General features: G+C 44.4%; 1 protein-coding gene across 1 annotated transcript in view; it reads left to right on the top strand.

Moving 5' to 3' along the window:
* TMEM131L (transmembrane 131 like) overlaps nt 1-20,434 on the top strand; it is a gene marked incomplete in the record, with an annotated part of 1,995,267 nt that overhangs the window by 1,382,707 nt on the left and 592,126 nt on the right. The window contains 1 exon segment of the mRNA XM_044062407.1: nt 2,523-2,708. Coding sequence (XP_043918342.1) covers nt 2,523-2,708 — 186 coding nt within the window.

Below are 20,434 nucleotides of genomic sequence, written 5' to 3'. Positions count from 1 at the left end.
CATGCCCTACAGACTACATTTTGTCAGCTTGATGCCTGACAAGAAGTCTAAACCTGGGTGTGACAGAAATGTTTACTTATGTCCCACATTGGGGTTTAGACCCATACGTATTCATCCTACCAGTCTCAGTTTCAGTCTTGCCTAATTAAAAAGGCTTTGGATAAGTTTGAGGACTTTCAAGAGTCTAGACTCAAGAAGGAATGTGCAGAGACTGTATACAGCTTGTACAGTGGTCTGTCTTGTATTCCGTTGTAACATTATTGGTGCTTATCTGTGGCTGTGGTTGAGGGTTGGAGTGAATGAGATTGTTCCCCCTAAAAGAAGAATTCACTAACAAAATCCTGGATGGCCCACTTCTTGGAAGATTTGTTCTTTGGCCATTCTGCTGAGAAACTGACAAATGTCCTCCTGCAGAAGAGGATAACATTTTTTCAACCTGTCCTCTCCACTTCTTTTACTTTCTGTTACAAACCTGAGCAGCCGTCAGTGAAGAACAGGCCTTCTTGCCATCTCTGGTGGTTGTGATGCATATTGCCGTCTTGCCTCCGCCTGTGTTTGCTAAGTAGCTCAGGAAGGTGACTCAGCAATTTCTCCTTCACACTCCTGATTCTAGTTTAGGGTTGCCCTTGGGGAGGGTGATTTTTCATAGTACATTCTGGTGTGGAGAAACATCATAAAGGACCATAGAGTTACAGATCTGATACATTTTGACTCTCATTAGGGAGATTCCAGTTGCTCCCTCAAAAAGTAGTTCTTCTACATGTCTGTATCAGTGGGAGCTGTAGAAGCTTTCTTGGCTTTGGAGGCTCGTTGGAGATTTTACTTATGTCTCCTCCTTATTTTGAAGAGGAGTGAGAAGTTCCATTCCATTTCATATCCAAAATACTTCATCCCACACATCCGTTGCATTCTGTTTCAAATGGTAATCATTCAGGGACTCTTGCCTTTGCTTCCACAGGGTACGTAGATGGTGTACTAGATTTAGTAAACTCCTTTTGGCATGTCAGTATTTGAGGACCATGTTAGAGTCTTGTTTGGTCTAGGTACACGTCTTTTCCATTGCAGTTTTGCCATTTAAGCTTTCTTCAGCATCCACACTTTGCCAAGGTTTTAGCCATAGTAGCTGAAGCATTGCAGGAGAATCTACATGTGTTTCCTTATGTTGTTGACTAGTAACCCTGCCCAAGATCTTCCTCGAAATGTCCCTGCATTGTGTGCTTCCATGGTTGTGAACCCTAGAAGGTCACCATAAAATGAAGGAAAACCTCCATAACTTGTTTTCAGAGGAATCCCTTGTAAATTGAAGGAAGACTTCTGTAACTGTTGCTCAGAGGGATTGCCTTCCTTGAAACAGAAGTGAACCCTGTCCAAGGTTTGTCATTACTGTTGTTGGCCCAAGAGGTCATGGCCTTGATTGTTTGACTGAGTGAGGATTCGTTTATAGGGTCTAGGCTCAGACTCTGCCTGGTCTTCTCGGCTTAATGACTGCCATCATTTTCATGATGCCTTTGCTCACCTGATGCATACGGGTTTTACAGTGGACTGTAAATTCAGTTTCAGACCCACCATACACTAGCAGACTACCTTCTTGTGTTGGATACTTGTCACTTCACCTTGGGTAGTGGACATCCCCACTAATCTTAAGGTGGTTCTTCCTTTTCTATGTCTGTACCCTTTGCAGATTCTGGCAAAGGCTACTTTGCTTGTGAGATGGGAAGCTCGCTTAGGTTTTCACATGTAGGAAGCATCATTCCCTTCTAGAAGGGGGGGGGGGGGCACACATCAGACAATTGGAGTTAGTAGTAGTCAAGTTGACCATGAATAAGCTGTTTCATGGACCAGTTTTTATCTAGCAGGGCAATCAGTCCGTTGTTTTTTTAGGTAAACCAGTGTGGGGTCTCAAGTTCATACCTCTGTTGCAGGGAAGCAGTGTTTGGTTGGCAGTAAACTATAGGCATATGGAATCTTTCTCTCTCTCTGTGTAGTTCATATCACTTGTGATGTGAACAAGATAGAGATGTTCCAAAGTAGTCCTTTTCAGAAGCTTTGAATTTAGATGCTGTACCTGGTCAGGGTGTTTCAGAAATGGGGCACTGTGGAGCTCATTCAGTTTGCTGGTAGGGAGAATTGTGGTTGTCCTCCTTTTCTGCTGTGCTTATGTCAGAAGGGATGTAGAGTTGGACAAATTCTGTCTTTTGTGGCAGGGAAGATTCCTCTGCAGATTTGCAGTATTTACACCTGAAGAGAGGCTTGTTCCTTAGTGGGCTTACCCAGTTTATAGATGGTTACTAGGTTTGCAGTCAGGATGACCAGTGAGAAGCCTAGCCCAAATTCCCAGTTACCCCGAGGCACTGTCTTGTTAAGTGACTTCCTTAAGGTTACACAGTAGTATCACAGGAACTACAGCTCACAGCCTTAGCCCTCAGTGCTAACTGCGAGACAGTTTAGTAGTTGAATTATTAAAAAAATAAGCAGAAAAAAGGTTTGAATTACAGTGGGTCTTTTTCTTCTTTCTGCCACAGGTTTACTCCAGACTTCACTTCATCCTGGGTGATCAGAGAGCTAACGTTAGTGACTGCTACAGGATCTGAATTTCCTTTTACACTCAACGTGACATTACCACACCACTTATTACCTCTGTGTGCTAACAGCGTACCAGGACCCATCTGGGAGGAGTCCTTCTGGATGCTTACTGTTCTCTTTGCATGGTAAAAATAAATATAATCATTGTGTAAATGGTTTATGAGCATATTCCTTTGAAGACTACATTAAATATTGTTGCAGGGATTTACTGTCCTTAAAGTATCACGATGGACTAGTTTACTAGATCTATTTATTTTTTATTTTATTTATCCATTGTTATTTGGGTTTGGCCTACTAGACTAATGGCCTTTTTTCAGGGGAGATCCGAGGTGATATTTACACTACCAGGGGAAATATGGCATAGATGTCCGGGAACTGCATATGCTGTTTTTGAAAGGTGCCATGGGATCTTTTAGATTCAGCTGTGTTATCAACTCAAGCAGATAGGACCTTGATTTAACATCTCATCTGAAGGGCAACACTCAGGAGTGCAACACTCCACTTATTTTGCACTGTAGTGTCAACAATCCATATACCTGGTGTGGGAAAAGAACCCTCAGCCTTCTGCACCAAAGGCGAGTGTGCTACCTTGTTATGCTACTGACACTTACTGTGTTATTTATAATTTGGTGTTAGTTTTTAAGTCTCCCTTTCTTGGTCTTTAGCATGGTCTTTATTATTGCTGTGGGTACTGTTTTTGCAGAGAAAACAGAAAAAAAATAAATTTCTAATGCTAAGTAGCTGCACTATTTTGGCTTTTTGAATCAGTGCCACACTGAGATGGTGTGCTTTGTCCTTTAGTAATATCTGATTTGAGCTTTTTGTTTCAGAGGATCTTTTAGTAGACATACATGGGTCTAACATAGGGAACCATCATTGGTGGATATTTGATTAATGCCCTTCCTATCTTTCCATTTTTTTTTTTTCCTTAGGCTCTTTTGTGAACAGTAATAGGGATAGTCTTTGCCAGTGAGTGTCATCGCCTCATATATCATATTAGGAGAGCAAGCATAGTCCCCGGGCCTACTATTTCTTTTCTGTTTCTCTTACAGTGCTGATTTTGATATTGGCATTCTTTCAGAAAGGTTCCTGAATTCAGTGCCTGGGGCACCAAAACTGTGTGCTTTGTGTGGTTAGCAAATTACAAACTAAAACTTTCATGGACACAGTTAGCCTAATTTGGGAGAGGATCACAAAATGAAGACAGTACTGTAATAAGCAGCGATTCAGCTCAGTGACTAAAGACCCAGGAGGTTTGAACCTCTGTGTCACTGTTTGGAAATGGAGGAAGGTGAAAGTATCTAGCACATAGGTTGATGTGATGGCCCTACATGCAATACCAGGTGTTTGCCACAGCACCAAAAAATGTCTAGAGAATCTGATGGCAAGCAATGACCAGATTTCCCTTGAAGTAAGTCTTTTCTTTAGTATGCTTTTTTAGTCCCTTACATGTTGCTTATTTGTCCTTCAGTAGCGAAGTGTTGAGTTTTTTGCCAGTCGTAATTTCATTTAGTAACAAGGTGCAGTCCCAGGAACTGCCTTGTAGAATATGTCTATAGTTATTAGTACTGTTTAGACCTTGGTCAGATAGCCAGTGCATGACATTGACTGTCCTGCTCCCAGGGAGCATCCTCTTTTGAGTCTCCTGGCTATAGCTTGGTGGTAGCATTTAGCACAGAGTACTCTCTAGGATCTTGTGTCTAGATGGACTCAGTGGCTCAGAGTGAAAAGGTTCCACTGGGTCTTCTCTTGCCGTGGTTCTGAATTCAGGATGTAGATATAAGACATTTGTTTGAAATCTGGTAGAGCCTTTCCTTTTGGGCGTGTGATTCCACCCTTGGTGAACTTAAGTTGATACCAGCAGCATGGTAGAGTTCTTGGTTACATTTTTTAAATACATTTTTTATTAATTCAGCATGTTTATAATGTATACCCAGAAGGAAGAAATTCAACATCATAAACTGTTGTACTGTGTTAGGGTTACACTAAATCATCAAGGTAGTCTTATACAATTAACACATTAAGAGTCTTGGTATTTCAGTAGTAACACTTCAGCCATCCCAACCACTAAAAGTCTTGGTATAATTTGTAGATCTTATTCCAGTCTCTTCTTTTTCAGTTTAAATAGTGTTGCTGTTTAAATTTAGAAATTCTTTGAATGTAGGAACAGAGTTCAATTTTCTAATTTTTTGTAATAACTTGGGTACATTTTTTTATTGCTGTTTCCCTATTACTTGACACCCGGTTCATGCCCATCCCTTCTTTTACACCACGTATGATGGCAATGTTGTGTGTGTGTGTGTGTGTTTGTGTGTGTGTGTGTGTGTGTGTGTGTGTGTGTGTATGGGTATACTCAGTCTAGGACTAAGAAATGGGGCTGGGATCCCGACCTCCTTTTCTTGGGGCAAGGAGACAGACTACCCAGAGGTCATGATGACTGAAATTGAGGAAGATAATGAGACCTGACTTCCTTGCAGCTTCTGTCCTGATGACCCTCTTCCCCCCACAATTTCTAAAAACTGTAAGGCTCATGACGTATGCTGTAGTGAAACTTACAAAGTCTTCATGTGATGATGTATGCTGAGTAAAGATCTGCACCAGCATTCTCTCTACTGCTTGCAAGAGAAGAGCTATGTGAAGCACTGTTTTGTATGTCAGTGTTTCAGCTTAACCACTTGCATATGATAGAGAAGCCTTTGTTCAACCTCACTGTCTGATGAATGAAGGAGGGTGAAAGACCCACACAAATGGATTAATAACATGGTCACACATGCAGACAGCCTCAGGTATGTGCTGGAGCACTGGCAGGCCATAAAAATGGAGGGTAAGCCTCTGTTAAGCCCAAGTGGCAAGCCTGGTTCAGTCACAGCTATTCAGCAGGCTGTTTGTCAGCTAGCAGGGACTCAAACTTCTGCTCATCTTTGCTTCTTTGCTTTGGGAGATGATGAGGGCCCTGAAAAAAGGCACATCCCTGACCCTCACCTTGAATGGTTTATGCCAGAATGTAAGCATGCTCATCTACTAGTTGAGCAGCTGCCCATATTCATGATTGCCTCAGTGATGGGGAGCCACTGTGAGTCATCTAGCCACAGAACATTTGGTATACTCTGGACTCAGGGCTTCCCAGGTCTCCCACTGGAAATAGGAGTTGGTAGCTGTGGTAGTGGGGGGTACTGGCTGCAGAATGTTTTTATTTATTTGTTTTTGTTAATACTTGTTAGTTGAGCAGATAAACTGGCCCGTGGACTGTTTTCAGCCATGACTCTAACAACTGCAGCAATTTGTGGTTCTTCTTACTGATTAACTGGCTAAAACAGCACTGCTGTACAGTCATGCAGGACTGTAGAGTTTCAACACACAATGTGAACATACAAAATGGAGTAAGATTAGAAGGTACAGTTGGGTTGATAATTGTAGATAAACTATATAAGGGATTTTGCAAGGGAAAATAACAATTTTCACCAGATATTACTGTCCATACAAGGTTGGGGAGGGGTCAAGGACAAACCACAGATCCCAGACTGATGTATGAATTCCCAAAGCACGTGTTCATACCTGTGACTTCAAGATGTTTAAAGTCTGGTGGAATCTATCCCCATTGATGTGGGATTCTACCCTTAGGGAACTTGGTCTTATGCCAACACTGAGCCTCATACAAGATGTCCTTCAAGGATGCATCTGCAGTCATAACATATGGGTTGTCCTGCCTCAGGCAGCCCTTCGGTCGGCCGGATTCCAAAGTCTGGGTCTGGCCTCTGCTGATGTCGCACTTTCCCCGACGTCAGAGCGTCTGGGGTATAAAAGCATCAGCCGACGCCATTTTCCTCAGTCTTTCTTGCCGCGCTGTGCCCGAAGCAGAAGCAGTTCGCAAGTGCCGGTCGGTCAGCTCCTGTGATTCAGCTACCGAAGACTTCGAAAAAAGCTAAGTACCCCGTTGGGAACTCTTTCTTGCCTCAGCCGATGTCAGATAAAGTAAATAATTGTTTAACTTGTGGGAAACAAGTACCTCATAAGGATTTCCACTCTTACTGCCTCCCTTGCTTAGGCCCAGACCACGACATCTCTGCCTGTTCAGCCTGTGCTTCCTTCAACCGACGAACTCTTAGATGTCGGTCGGAGTTTGCAGAGGAATTCTTTGGGGCTAATTTTGCATATAAGATGCCGTCGGAGACTCCGACATCGCATTTGGTGAAAAAACGGAAGGACAAGGACCGACACTCGCGGCCCGCTGTTTTGGCTGAAACCACGGTTAGGCCTACCGCGAGTGTCTCGGTTTCGGCCGAAACCGAGTCCTCGGTACTTCCTTTAACCGAATCCACTCAACCGACCACCGCGGCCCTGGAGGCCCCGGCTGAGTCAGCTACTGAGCTACCTACTGAAACCAGTGTCCAGGAAATGTCCGACACCATTCCTTTGGACAAGTCTACTCCTGCACGTGGTGCAGCCAGACCCCCTGCTTCCATGTCCATTAAGGCTTTTTCCAGGGCTAAAGCTGCTAAACTTGCTAAAGCTTTGCCTCCCAAGACTACCTCTCAGAGACCTTCTTCTAGTTCTCAGATCCTCAGCCTTGCAGAGGATCTTATCTCTTTAGAGGTTCTCAGCCTCACCCGGACAGGGGCTCTCAACCACCACCAGACAAAAGGCCCAGGACTGAGCCCTCTGACCAACACTCTTCAGATGAGTCTACGGATGGATCTGTGTTGTCAGATCACCAGGAAGGAGGCTTATTAGGCCTACGAGGATTCTGATGCTGAATAATCTATCCCTTCGGCCTCCCGTCCTGAAGAGTTTTCCTTTGGTGAGACTCTACACTCTATGAGAGAACATTTTCAATGGCAGGGTCAGGAATTTTCTGATTCTAGAAAGAGATTAAGGACCTTTTTACATTTACCTCAGCATAGGCCCTTAGCTATACCTCCTGTTTTGAATGTTATTGATGATGTGTACAATGATGTTAGTACTGCCCCTGATTCTCTCCCTCTGGCACCTGCCAAACCTGATAGATACTACAGGGTCCCGGATTCTCATCTACATCTGTACAAGGCCCATTCTGCAGACCCAGATACTATTTCTCAGGGCCCAAAAGGGGTTGCAGCTGCCACTGCCAAAAATCCTCTACCTTCTGAAAGGGAGTCTAGAGCTTTAGAGAGATGGGAAAAGAAGGTATATACTTCTGCAACTCTTTCCATGAGGGCATTAAATTGTCAATTTCATATGATACAGTACCAAGAGTATTTGTTAGATGAATTGCATAAGAAGCTTTCCTCTTCTGAACCCCTTGACTGTAAATCCCTTCAGGATCTGGTACATAACTCACAGCAGGTTAGTAATCATTTTTTGCAGTGTGGTTATGATGCACTGGAAGCTTCATGTAGGTCAGCTATGACTGGGGCAGTTATTCATAGGCATGCATGGCTGAAGGAACAATCTTTACCAGACCATGTTAAAGCTAAACTCCTGGATGCTCCAATGGAAAAACAAAAATTATTTGGTTCCTCGGCTCAGGAGGTCTTAAAGAAGTTTGAAGAAAAGGCAAAATCTGTGCAAACAGTTAAGGACTTTCTGCAAGTACAACCACCGAGATTCTGCAGAAACTGACCTACTAAGAATTGGTCCTTTCCAGACTTGGACAGATCCCAGAGGGGCAGGAACAGGCGTCCCAGAGGTAGAGGGCAAGCTAGAGGCTCCTACAGAGGCCGTCAGTGGCAGCCTACCAACCAGAGAGGTAGTGCAGGAACAGCAACAACAACTACTACACCTGGACAGACTCAATGACTTTCCTTTTATTCCGCCGACCAGGGCTCAATTGGAAGCACCATTGGGCGGAAAGCTTTCTTTATTCTCACAAAAACTGGCATTACATTACAAGGGACACATGGACACTGCAAATAATAGACAAAGGATACAGGTTCCACTTCCACACTTTGCCAAGAAGAAACAGAATGCCAAACCTGCCACCAAATCAGAGGGCAGAGGCTTTAAAGCAGATCAACAACTTAATACAAATGAAAGCCATAGAAAAGGTACCTCTTTCAGAACAAGGCCAAGGATTTTACTCCAGATTATTCCTTGTTCTAAGAAAAGAAAATCAATGGAGGCCTATTCTCGACCTGTCCGCACTGAATACTTACCTCATTGTGCCAAAATTCAAGATGCTGACCCTACAGCAACTTCTTCCCATGCTGGGCAAGGAGTCTTGGCTGGTGACTCTAGATCTCAAGGAGGCATACCTGCATGTCCCTATTCGATAAAGTTGCAGAAGACACCTCAGATTTCTTGCAGGATCAGAGCATTATCAATTCTCAGCATTGCCCTTTGGCTTTTCTACTGCGCCCAGAGTATTCACGAAATGCCTGGCATCAGTAATTGCACACTGCAGACTTCAGGGGATTCAAATTTACCCATATCTGGACGACTGCCTTATACAAGCGGACAACAAGAAAAATTTGATAAAGGACTTGGACTATGCCATCCACCTATTACAGGCCTTGGGATACACAGTCAACATCCAAAAATCAAGACTTGTTCCATCCCAAAGGATAACCTTTTTGGGTGCAGATCTAGACACAACCACCCAAATGGCCTTTCTCACAGAAGAAAAACAAAAACAACTTCCGGATTACTTCATGAATCTGACAAGACAAACTCAGCTAACTGCAAGGAAAATCCTGCAGGCCCTGGGTTACATGGCATCCTGCATAATTCTGATTCCACAAGCCAGGCTGCATATGAGAAAATTACAATGGTACCTAAGGAGTGTATGGTCTCAGCACAGTCACAGTTTTGGAAACTTTGATACCAATCATTCCTTGCCTTCAAAAGGAATTCCTGTGGTGGGCTCAAGCCTGCCAGTCCAACAGAGGGTTGCCTTTCAACAAACCAAAAACAAAACAAACCATCACCACGGACGCTTCAGACCGAGGATGGGGAGCACACATGGAGAGCAAATGTATCCAAGGCCTATGGTCTCAAGGGCAGCTGCGCATGCACATAAACCAAAAGGAAATGCTGGCAGTGATGCACGCAGTCGAGGCCTTCAAACCTTTCCTCCATCAAGGCCACCTGTTAATAAGGACAGACAACACCACAGTCATGTGGTACATAAACAAGCAAGGAGGCACGCATTCCTACTCTCTATGCAGGCTGGCCATGAATCTATGGGAACTATGCTTGAAACTCCAACTACAGTCCCAGTTCGTGCCAGGGAAAGAAAATACACTGGCAGACAGCTTAAGCAGAACTACCATGGATGCACACGAATGGATGCTGCACCCAGACATCTTTCTACTCATAACACAAGCATGGGGAAAGCCGGAGATAGATCTGTTCACCTCGCCCCACAATCATCAACTGAAGACATTCTGCTCAAGGACATACCACCCACAAGCTTGGAGGGTGGACTCTCTCTCTTTCAGCTGGAAAGCTCTAAAAGTATATGCCTTCCCACCTCTCCCATTAATGTCCAAGGTTTTACTGAAGATCAGGGCAGAACAGCCAAGAGTGATTCTGATAGCTCCAAACTGGCCAAGGCAGCACTGGTACCCACTATTGAGGAGCATGTCAGACGAAACCATGGCCTCTCCCCCTATGGCCTCTTCTTCTGACGCAGAACAATTTGAAGATCATGCATCCCAACTTGAAAACATTAAAGCTAACTGCCTGGAAAATTCCATAAACCCGCCTCAAAATAACTTATCACAGAGAGTAAAGGACATTATTGTGGAAGCTCGCCGGCCTTCCTCAAGGAAGACATACTCAGCAAAATGGAAAAGATTTCTCATTTGGAACACAACAAAAGGCTTAGATGTGACAGTGGCGAGCATGGCACATATTCTGGAATACTTAGCAGAATTGTTCCACAATGGCCTGTCCTATTCTTCCATTAAGATTCATGCCTCAGCAATTTCAGCAGAATACAATGTTGATCCACCTATCTTCTCGCATCCTCTCCTCAGGCAATTTCTGAGAGGAATCAAAAACATCAATCCTCCAAGGAAACCCCCCTTTACCTACTTGGGATCTCAACTTTGTGCTGGAGAAACTAACACTTCCTCCCTTTGAACCAGCAGCATCGACGGATCTACAGTTTCTGTCTTGGAAAACTGCATTCCTTCTGGCTCCAAACTGGCCAAGGCAGCACTGATACCCACTGTTGAGGAGCATGTCACAGACGAAACCATGGCCTCTCCCCCTATGGCCTCTTCTTCTGACGCAGAACAATTTCAAGATCATGCAAGAAGAGTATCTGAGTTACAAGCTTTAATGGCAGTACAGCCATTTCTTATCTTCCATCAGGACAGAGTTTCATTGAGAACCAATCCTACTTTTATGCCAAAGGTGGTATCTAGGGTATCCCTGAACCAAGCTATTCACTTGCCTACATTCTTCCCAAATCCACAAAATAAAGGGGAAAAACTTCTACACACTCTGGATATACACAGACAACTACGCTACTACTTGGACAGAACTAAAAGTTACAGAAAGACTGACCAACTCCTTGTAGCATATGCTGCTGGAGTACAAGGAAAAGCAATTTCCAAACAGACAATTTCAAAGTGGATAGGAAATTGCATTCGATTTTGTTACTCCTTTCATGGAAAGACGGTTCCTGCAAACATCAGGCCTCATTCCACGAGGGCCACAGCCACCACTACAGCCTTCCTAAGAGGGGTGGCTACCAAGGACATTTTAGAAGCTGCTACATGGAGCTCCGTGCATACATTTGCCAAACATTACAATTTACCTTTATACTCCAGATCCAGAGCAGGTTTTGCTACAGCAGTCCTGCAGGGTATCTTAACTAAACCATCCTTTTCTTAGTACCTCCTCCCCCAGATTGGCTATGGTATTCTACCCATATGTTATGACTGCAGATGCATCCTTGAAGGACATAGTACAGTTTTGTACCTACCATAAATGTAGATGTCCGATAGGTATGCATCTGCAGTCAGGTTTACCCTCCCTCCTTCCCCTCTGTGGTATTCATAGGGTGCTTACCCCTCCATTAGCTAGCTGGGGGATCTATTATGGTGTATTTGTTTGTATATATATATATATATATATATATATATATATATATATATGTATATATTTTGGAAAATGTTTGGAATTTATTGCATTCCTCCAAATTTGGCCTTCCTAGAGGGCACCTGGCATCTGGGGCAAGAAACACTGAGGAAAATGGCATCGGCTGATGCTTTTATAGCCCAGACGCTCTGACGTCGGGGAAAGTGCGACATCAGCCGAGGCCAGACCCAGACTTTGGAATCCGTCCGACCGAAGGTCTGCCTGAGGCAGGACAACCCATATGTTATGACTGCAGATGCATACCTATCGGACATCTACATTTATGGTAGGTACAAAACTGTACTTTTCATATTTTCCTGTGGCATCTTTGGCATCCATGTTAGCTTACACTTGCCCCCCTACCAATTACAAGCTTGAAATCTGTGCACTTAGGATTTACACGAGTTTTGTCACTTCTGGAGGTCACGTGAAGTGGAGACCCCCCTCCCTGCACCTCAGCTTCCTAATACAAAAAATGAGGTGCTGCACAGCATGAAATTGCAAGGGTTTTACATTAAGATAAGGTTTCATGTTTGACCACCATATCAAAAAGATGGTATGGAAAACTAACCAGAGACTCTTACTACTCTGTAAAGTTAAACCTTTTCTTGTAGAGCAAGCCAGAATCACAAAATCACATACTTTTCTGTTACCTTGCTTCCTGTATGAATCCCCAGTACTCAGATTTGCAGGCCTGTCATCTGACTAAATTAGAACAAAAATACAGCAAATCTGAAAAATTTACCTTAAATTTGCAAACAAAACACACCATTGTCAGCTTCTTAAGAACCTTAAATGTCTGCAGCTGCCCAGTCTCCTAGAATGTTCACTCTGAAAATTGCCCATGATATTCTTTATAACTCCCCAAACTGTCTAGCAAGAAGTTCACAAATAAATTGGTGTAATCCCAAAGACCGTTTTGATCTCCACAAGCTGTATCACCTAAACTGAACAGTTGTCCTATAGACTTCATATACGTTGTATATGTAACGAAAAAGTGGAACTCTGTTCACTGTCATTTAGACCACTGTCTTAAAATTTCAAACACTTCTTAAAATGTCGCATCCTACTGGACTTTATGTTTAATGACCTCATAAGAGTCCTTAGTCTAGTAACTGTTCTACTGTAATCAGTCTGTTTCAGATATTGTCCTAGAACTCTTTAGGCTGACAGTGCTGTATCATTCATCTTTCTGGCTTTATTTCCTTAGTTGTGTCTTGACCTCCTCATAATACCTATATACGTTTTTCAATATATCACTGTTGCAGTATTTATAACTAAAGGCATCTGTTGTCAAGGATAGCCCAGTGTCTGGCCGGTATAGCAAAGCCTTTATTATCGACAGCACCATAAGTCACACATACACTCCCTGTGCAAAGGTGCAGGATTTAAAGGTGATGTGTGGACGTACACTGAACTTCTTTGCCACCAGTCTGAATGCCATTATTGAATGCATTTTTCTGTGCTGGTAACTGGGCATTTTTTTTCATGTAAGTGCCCCATTTGGGTTTCTCCTTATCTTCTTTTATCTTTAGTGTAGTGATTGGTTTCATGTCATCCAAAAAGGGAAGATGACAGTGTGGGAGGCAGATTCCCCATAAAGACCATTGTGACAAGTGTCTCTCTTTTTTGGGTGCTTCCCATGACCATACACAGTGTTCTGTCTGCCAAGCTTTTGTCCCCAAAACCTTAAGTAGTTGTCTCCAAGACCCTAAGTAGTTGTTTCCCCTCCATCTCTATTTACCTTGAAAACTTGCATCTTAAGCTGTTGGCTCAGGTGCTATGGCAGAGTTTTCCTGTCCTGAGTGTCAGCCATCTACCAAGAAAAAGGCCAAAAAACTTAGGGCTGATATGGTTGCTGTCCAGCCTTCCCGGGACATCTTGATGATAGTGAAAGCCAGGAGTATCATCCTGTGGTTGCTTCAGATTATACTGCCACGACCCCATCAGAGGTCGGCATGAATTGAACCTCTCTCACATTCTGTGGGGGCTTTACAGATGTCTGCTCCAGATGTTGAGGGAGATCTTCAGCTGATTATATCTAAGGGACTGGGGGGGGGGTGCTCCACAGATTTTAGTGAGGGGGATCTTTACTGTACTTAGTGTTGCCAAGGGTCTGACCCTACTAGGGTGTATCCTGTGGATGTTTTGTAGAAGAAGACAAAACAGAAAACCAAGCATATTTCATTGCAGTGAAGGATCCCCAATGAGAATGGCAGGATTTTACTCAGGGGTTGTTTAGTGCTTTAATGGCTTTAAAGCTTCTTCAAAGGTTGTCTGAGCTTACCCCTCCCAGGTCTTTTACGCCTCTAAAAAGGCCCATGGAAATGGTTTCCTATGATGAGGATTAGAATTCTGGGGAAGAGTCCTTAGCCTACTTTTCTCATATCCCTTCTCCCTTGGACTGTGGTTGAGGAGAAGAGAATTCTATTAGTCTAGATTCCCCTTTAGAGGAACTCTCCTTTGGGAACACCGTTACCAGTATGATGGAGTTCTTTAAGTGGCATTGCTCTTAAGTTTCTGATATCCAGAAAAGTTATCATGATCTCCTTCAGATGGAGCCTTCCAAGCCTTCTGCTGTTCCCCCTGTCCTTGCTGCCCTACTGGATACTTTTTCAGTAGCTCCTGTGACCCCTGATTCTTGTCCCCGAGCTCCAAGAAACCTGACAGATTTTACAAGGTGCCTGATAAATTTAAATTTCCATATAAATGCCCTTCTGCTGATCCTTCTGTAGTGTCCCTCTCTTCTGACATGCCCTCCAAGCTGTTGCCTTCTGCCAGGTTGCTTCCTTCAGACAAGGATAGCAGGGCCAAGGAGAGGCTGGGCAAGAAGGTTTATATTGCAGGCCATTAATTACCAGTTTGTTATCGCCAGGTATGTTTTGGCCCTCTTTTCTTAGGTAATTTCTGATCTTCCTGACTTTGAGGGGGATGCTTCTGTGTTCTCCTTGGAGAAGCATGCTTAGTTTTCAACTTCTTCTTTTGTGGAATATCCATGCAGTGGAAGAACAAGGGACCCAACATCGGCCTACACTCTAAAATATTGGATGGGGCATCTTCGTGAACAGTGATTTGGGGAATGCCATGCATGCCTTCAGTAACAATGAGCTTACATCCGAAAGGGATGCCTGCAAATTCCCCTGAGGAATTGCTAGTAAGAATCTTTATGGCTTCCACACTGGTACCCTTGGAAAGTTTGCCTTCTGACTCCAAAACTGTGTCTGGGCCAACTTTGGTCTAGGGAGAGATGTCCGGAATTGGAGGAACAATAGTAAGTCAGGCCTGAATTTCTTGGCCTTCGTAATCACCGGCTCACCTGAAGGACCCCAACGTAGCTTCCATATCGCATGCTAGGTGCTGATTTTCTAGGTATGGGTTAAGGGAAACTAAATGACTACTCAGGGTCTTGGGAACAAAGGACTTGCAAATCGAGCAAGAGGTATGGTCGTGGTTAGGGCCTAGGCAAAAAGACAAAGGTCGTGGGAGTCTTTATGTGGAATCTACCTCCTATACTGACCCTTGCCCTTCCTAGCTGGCATGTAACTTCAACGACAATGGTAGCACACAAAGCAATAAAAAGAAACCTCAATGGGGCACTTACCTGATCAGAATCCACAACTTCTCTGACGAGCAATGACCGGTGAAGATGATCTGACTGGTGGCAGAAAAGTTCTGAGGTTTGGTACGTGCTGACGTCTGCTTTATAGCCGACATCATTTTATGACCGACCTAGGACCAGTACTATGTGCGACATCGCACGTACCCTGCTGTAGTGTTAGACTTTTGTATATTGGCCGGATGTATGAAACATCTGGTGACAGAGTCCCTCATGTTTTGAATACTACAACATATAGAAGAGAAGGTAAGATTCTACACAACTATTCTTTCTTCTGTTTTTCTTTCTCCACAGTCTGCCACTGAGATGGTTCTTCATACCTTGGATTTGCATAGACAGCTCAGGTATTTTTTGAGTAAAACTAAGGTTAATCACAAATATGAACAGCTTTTTGTTTCCTTTCATCCCAGGTCTTTGGGTTTGGCTGTTTCTAAGGAAACTATCTCTTCCTGGATTTCTAAGGACATTTCTTTTTGTTCTTTTCATGGTAAATGTCTTTCCTCATCAGTAAAGGCTCATTCTATCAGGGCTGTTGGCCTCCTCTAGTGTTTTTTTCAAGGAGCTAGATAGCAATTCCATCCTTGAGGCTGCTACTTGGTCATCTTTTCATACATCACTAAGCTTGTATTTTATTTCAAGGTCTAGAGCCGGCTTTGCAAAGGCTATCCTACATGGAATTCTGGAGGGCTCTTCGGTGTTGTCCTCTCCCTGGTTTTCTTTTGAGTTTTGAGCTTTTATACTCTCCTTTCAGTTATGAATACTTCAGCAGTGATATGGAAGGACAGTTGTGTAAAATTTTAACATAACAGTAGAAGTCATTCTCTTCACTGTTGCAGTATTCGCTTCATTCCTCCTGTCTCCTCAACTGTAGCCTGTTCTTTATTTCTCTCCTGGCCGAGAGGCTCTTCTTCCTTTTCTCCTTTTGGAAGTACAGGATGTCCTTCAAGGATGCATCTGCAGTCATAACATATGGGTTGTCCTGCCTCAGGCAGCCCTTCGGTCGGCCGGATTCCAAAGTCTGGGTCTGGCCTCGGCTGATGTCGCACTTTCCCCGACGTCACAGCTTCTGGGGTATAAAGGCATCAGCCGACGCCATTTTCCTCCGTCTTTCTTGCCGTGCGGTGCCCGAAGCAGAAGCTGTTCGCAAGTGCCAGTCGGTCAGATCCAGAGATTTCAGCTACCGAAGACTTTGAAAAAAGCTAAGTACCCTGTTGGGAACTCTTTCTTGCCTCAGCCGATGTCAGACAAAGTAAATAATTGTTTAACTTGTGGGAAACAAATACCTCATAAGGATTTCCATTCTTACTGCCTTCCTTGCCTAGGCCCAGACCACGACGTATCAGCTTGTTTAGCCTGTGCCTCCTTCAACCGACGGACTCTTAGACGTCGGTCGGAGTTTGCAGAGGAATTTTTTGGAACCGCTTTTGCATATAAAATGCCGTCAGAGACTCCGACTTCGCATATGGTCAAAAAACGCAAGGAAAAGGACCGACACTCGCGGCCCGCGGTTTCGGCTGAAACCACGGCTAGGCCTACCGCGAGTGTCTCAGTTTCGGCTGAAATCGAGTCCTCGGTTATTGCTACTACCGAAACCATTCCTCCGACCACCGAGGCCAGAAAGGCCCCGGCTGAGTCGGCCTCAGAATTCCCTACCGAAGCTAGTGCTCAAGAATTGTCCGACACCATACCTTTGGACATTTCTACTCCTGCACGTGGGGCAGCTAGGCCCCCAGCTTCTATGTCTATTAAGGCCTTTTCCAGGGCAAAAGCTGCCAAGCTTTCAAAAACTTTGCCTGCCAAATCTACTTCCCAGAGGCCTTCCTCCAGTTCTCAGATCCTCAGTCTTGCTGAGGACCTAATTTCCTTAATTATAGGTTCCCAACCTCACCCAGACAGGGCCTCCCAACCTCCTCCAGACAAAAGGCCCAGGACTGATCCCTCTGAACCTCTCTCCTCAGATTACTCCTCGGATGGATCTGATTTGTCAGACCATCAGGAAGGGGCCTACTCGCCTTATGAGGATTCAGATGCAGAAGATTCTATTCCACCAGAAGAATTTTCCTTTGGGGAGACTTTACACTCCATGAGGGAGCACTTTCAATGGCAGGGTCAGGATTTCTCTGATTCTAGAAAAAGATTAAGGACCTTTTTACATTTGCCCCAACATAGGCCTTTAGCCATACCTCCTGTTCTGACCGTAATTGATGATGTGTACAGTGATGTCAGTACTGCACCTGATTCTCTTCCCCCGGCCCCTGACAAATCTGACAGGTATTACAGGGTCCCGGATTCTCATTTCCATCTGTATAAAGCTCATGCTGCAGACCCAGAAACCATTTTTCAGGGCCCTAAAGGGGTTGCAGCTGCTACTGCCAAGAATCCCCTACCCTCTGAAAGAGAGTCTAGAGCATTAGAGAGATGGGGAAAAAAGGTATATACATCTGCTACTCTTTCTGCCAGGGCATTAAACTGTCAATTCCATATGATACAGTACCAAGAATTTTTGTTAGACCAGCTGAATAAGAAGCTTTCTTCTCCTGAACCTTTAGACCGTAAATCCCTTCAGGATTTGGTACACAACTCTCAGCAGGTCAGTAATCATTTTTTTAAAATGTGGCTATGATGCACTGGAGGCTTCATTTAGATCAGCTATGACTGTGGCAGTAATTCGTAGGCATGCCTGGCTGAAGAAGCAATCTTTGCCAGACCATGTCAAGGCTAAACTCCTCGATGCTCCAGTGGAGAAACAAAGTTTGTTTGGCTCCCCTGCACAGGAGATTCTAAAGAAGGTGGAAGAAAAAGCAAAATCTGTGCAAACAGTAAAGGAATTCCTGCAGGTCCAACCTCCGAGGTTCAGCAGAAACTGGCCTACAAAGAATTGGTCCTTTCCAGACACCTCCAGAGCACAGAGGGGCAGGAACAGACGCCCTAGAGGCAGAGGTCAATCAAGAGGTGCCTACAGGGGCCGTCAGTGGCAGCCTGCCAACCAGAGGGGTAGTGCCACAGCTACAGCTACAACTACAACCACTACCACAGGACAGACCCAATGACTTGACTCTGATTCCGCCTACCAGGGATCAACTGGAAGCTCCCTTGGGCAGAAAGCTGGCTTTATTCTCCAAAAACTGACATTGCATTACAAAGGATACATGGACATTGCAAACAATAGACAAAGGATACACGTTTTACTTCCACACTTTGCCAAAAAGAGGTGGAATGCCAAACCTTCCACCAAACCAGAAGGCAGAGGCTTTAAGACAAATCAGCAAACTACTTCAGATGAAAGCTATAGAAAGGGTACCATCTACAGAACAAGGCCAAGGATTTTACTCCAGATTATTCCTGGTACCAAGAAAAGAAAGCCAATGGAGGCCTATTCTCGACCTGTCCGCGCTCAACACTTACCTCATTGTGCCAAAATTCAAAATGCTGACCCTACAGCAACTTCTTCCCATGCTGGGCAAGGAGTCTTGGCTGGTGACTCTAGATCTCAAGGAGGCATACCTGCATGTCCCTATCCGACCAGATTGCAGAAGACACCTCAGATTTCTTGCAGGATCAGAGCATTATCAATTCTCAGCATTGCCCTTTGGCTTATCTACTGCGCCCAGAGTATTCACGAAATGCCTGGCATCAGTATTTGCACATTGCAGACTTCAGGGAATTCAAATTTATCCATACCTGGACGACTGCCTAATACAAGCGGACAACAAGAAAAAATTGTTAAAGGACTTGGCCTATGTCATACTCCTGCTACAGGCCTTGGGATACACAGTCAACATCCAAAAGTCAAGACTAGTGCCGTCCCAAAGGATAACCTTTTTGGGTGCGGATCTGGACACAATCACTCAGATGGCTTTTCTCACAGAAGAAAAACAAAAACAACTTCCAGATTATTTCATGATTTTAACAAGACAAACCCAGCTTACTGCAAGGAAAGTCCTGCAGGCCCTGGGTTACATGGCATCCTGCATAATCCTAATTCCACATGCCAGGCTGCATATGAGAAAATTGCAATGGTACCTAAGGAATGTATGGTCTCAACACAGTCACAGCCTAGAAACCATGATACCAATCATTCCATGCCTTCAAAAGGAATTCCTATGGTGGGCTCAGGCCTGCCAGTCCAACAGAGGGTTGCCTTTCAACAAACCAATAACAAGGCAGACCATCACCACGGACGCCTCAGACCAAGGATGGGGAGCACACATGGAGGACAAATGCATCCAAGGCCTATGGCTTCAAGGGCAGCTAAGCATGCACATAAACCAAAAGGAAATGCTGGCAGTGAGGCATGCAATCGAGGCATTCAAACCATTCCTCCAGCAAGGACATCTGCTAATAAGGACAGACAACACCACGGTCATGTGGTACATAAACAAACAAGGAGGCACACATTCCTACCCTCTATGCCGGATGGCAATGAATCTGTGGAACCTATGCCTGAATCTCAATATCCAGCTGCAGGCCAAATTCGTACCAGGAAAAGAAAATTCACTAGCAGACAGTTTAAGCAGAACTACCACGGATGCACACGAATGGAGGCTGCATCCAGACATCTTCAAACTCATAACAAAGAAATGGGGAGTGCCAGAGATAGATCTGTTCGCCTCCCCATTCAACCACCAACTGAAGAAATTCTGCTCAAGGACATACCACCCACAAGCCTGGCGGGTGGACACTCTCTCTTTCAGCTGGAATGCCCTAACAGTATATGCCTTTCCACCTCTCCCATTGATGTACAAGGTCCTACTGAAGATCAGGGAGGAACAGCCAAAGGTGATAATAATAGCTCCAGACTGGCCAAGGCAACACTGGTATCCGCTACTGAGAAGCATGTCTCAGGCGAACTCATGGCCTCTTCTTCTAACGCAGAACAATTTCAAGACCCTGCATCCAAGCTTGAAAACATTGAAACTAACTGCCTGGAAAATTCCTTAAAACCAAAACAAACTGTTTTATCTCAGAGGGTGAAGGACATTATCCTGGAGGCTCGCAGACCTTCCACAAGGAAGACATACTCAGCTAAATGGAAAAGATTCCTCATTTGGAGCACATCAAAGGGCACAGATGTCTCAGTGGCAAACCTAGCACACATCCTAGAGTACTTAGCAGAATTGTTCCACAATGGCCTGTCTTACTCCTCCATTAAGATTCATGCTTCAGCAA

This window comes from Protopterus annectens, chromosome 2.part1, assembly GCF_019279795.1.
Source record: "Protopterus annectens isolate FY-2018-M chromosome 2.part1, PAN1.0, whole genome shotgun sequence".
In the NCBI taxonomy this organism is placed as follows: Eukaryota; Metazoa; Chordata; order Ceratodontiformes; family Protopteridae; genus Protopterus; species Protopterus annectens.
Note: the sequence above shows the minus strand (reverse complement) of the source record. Positions and strands in the feature narration are given on the sequence as shown.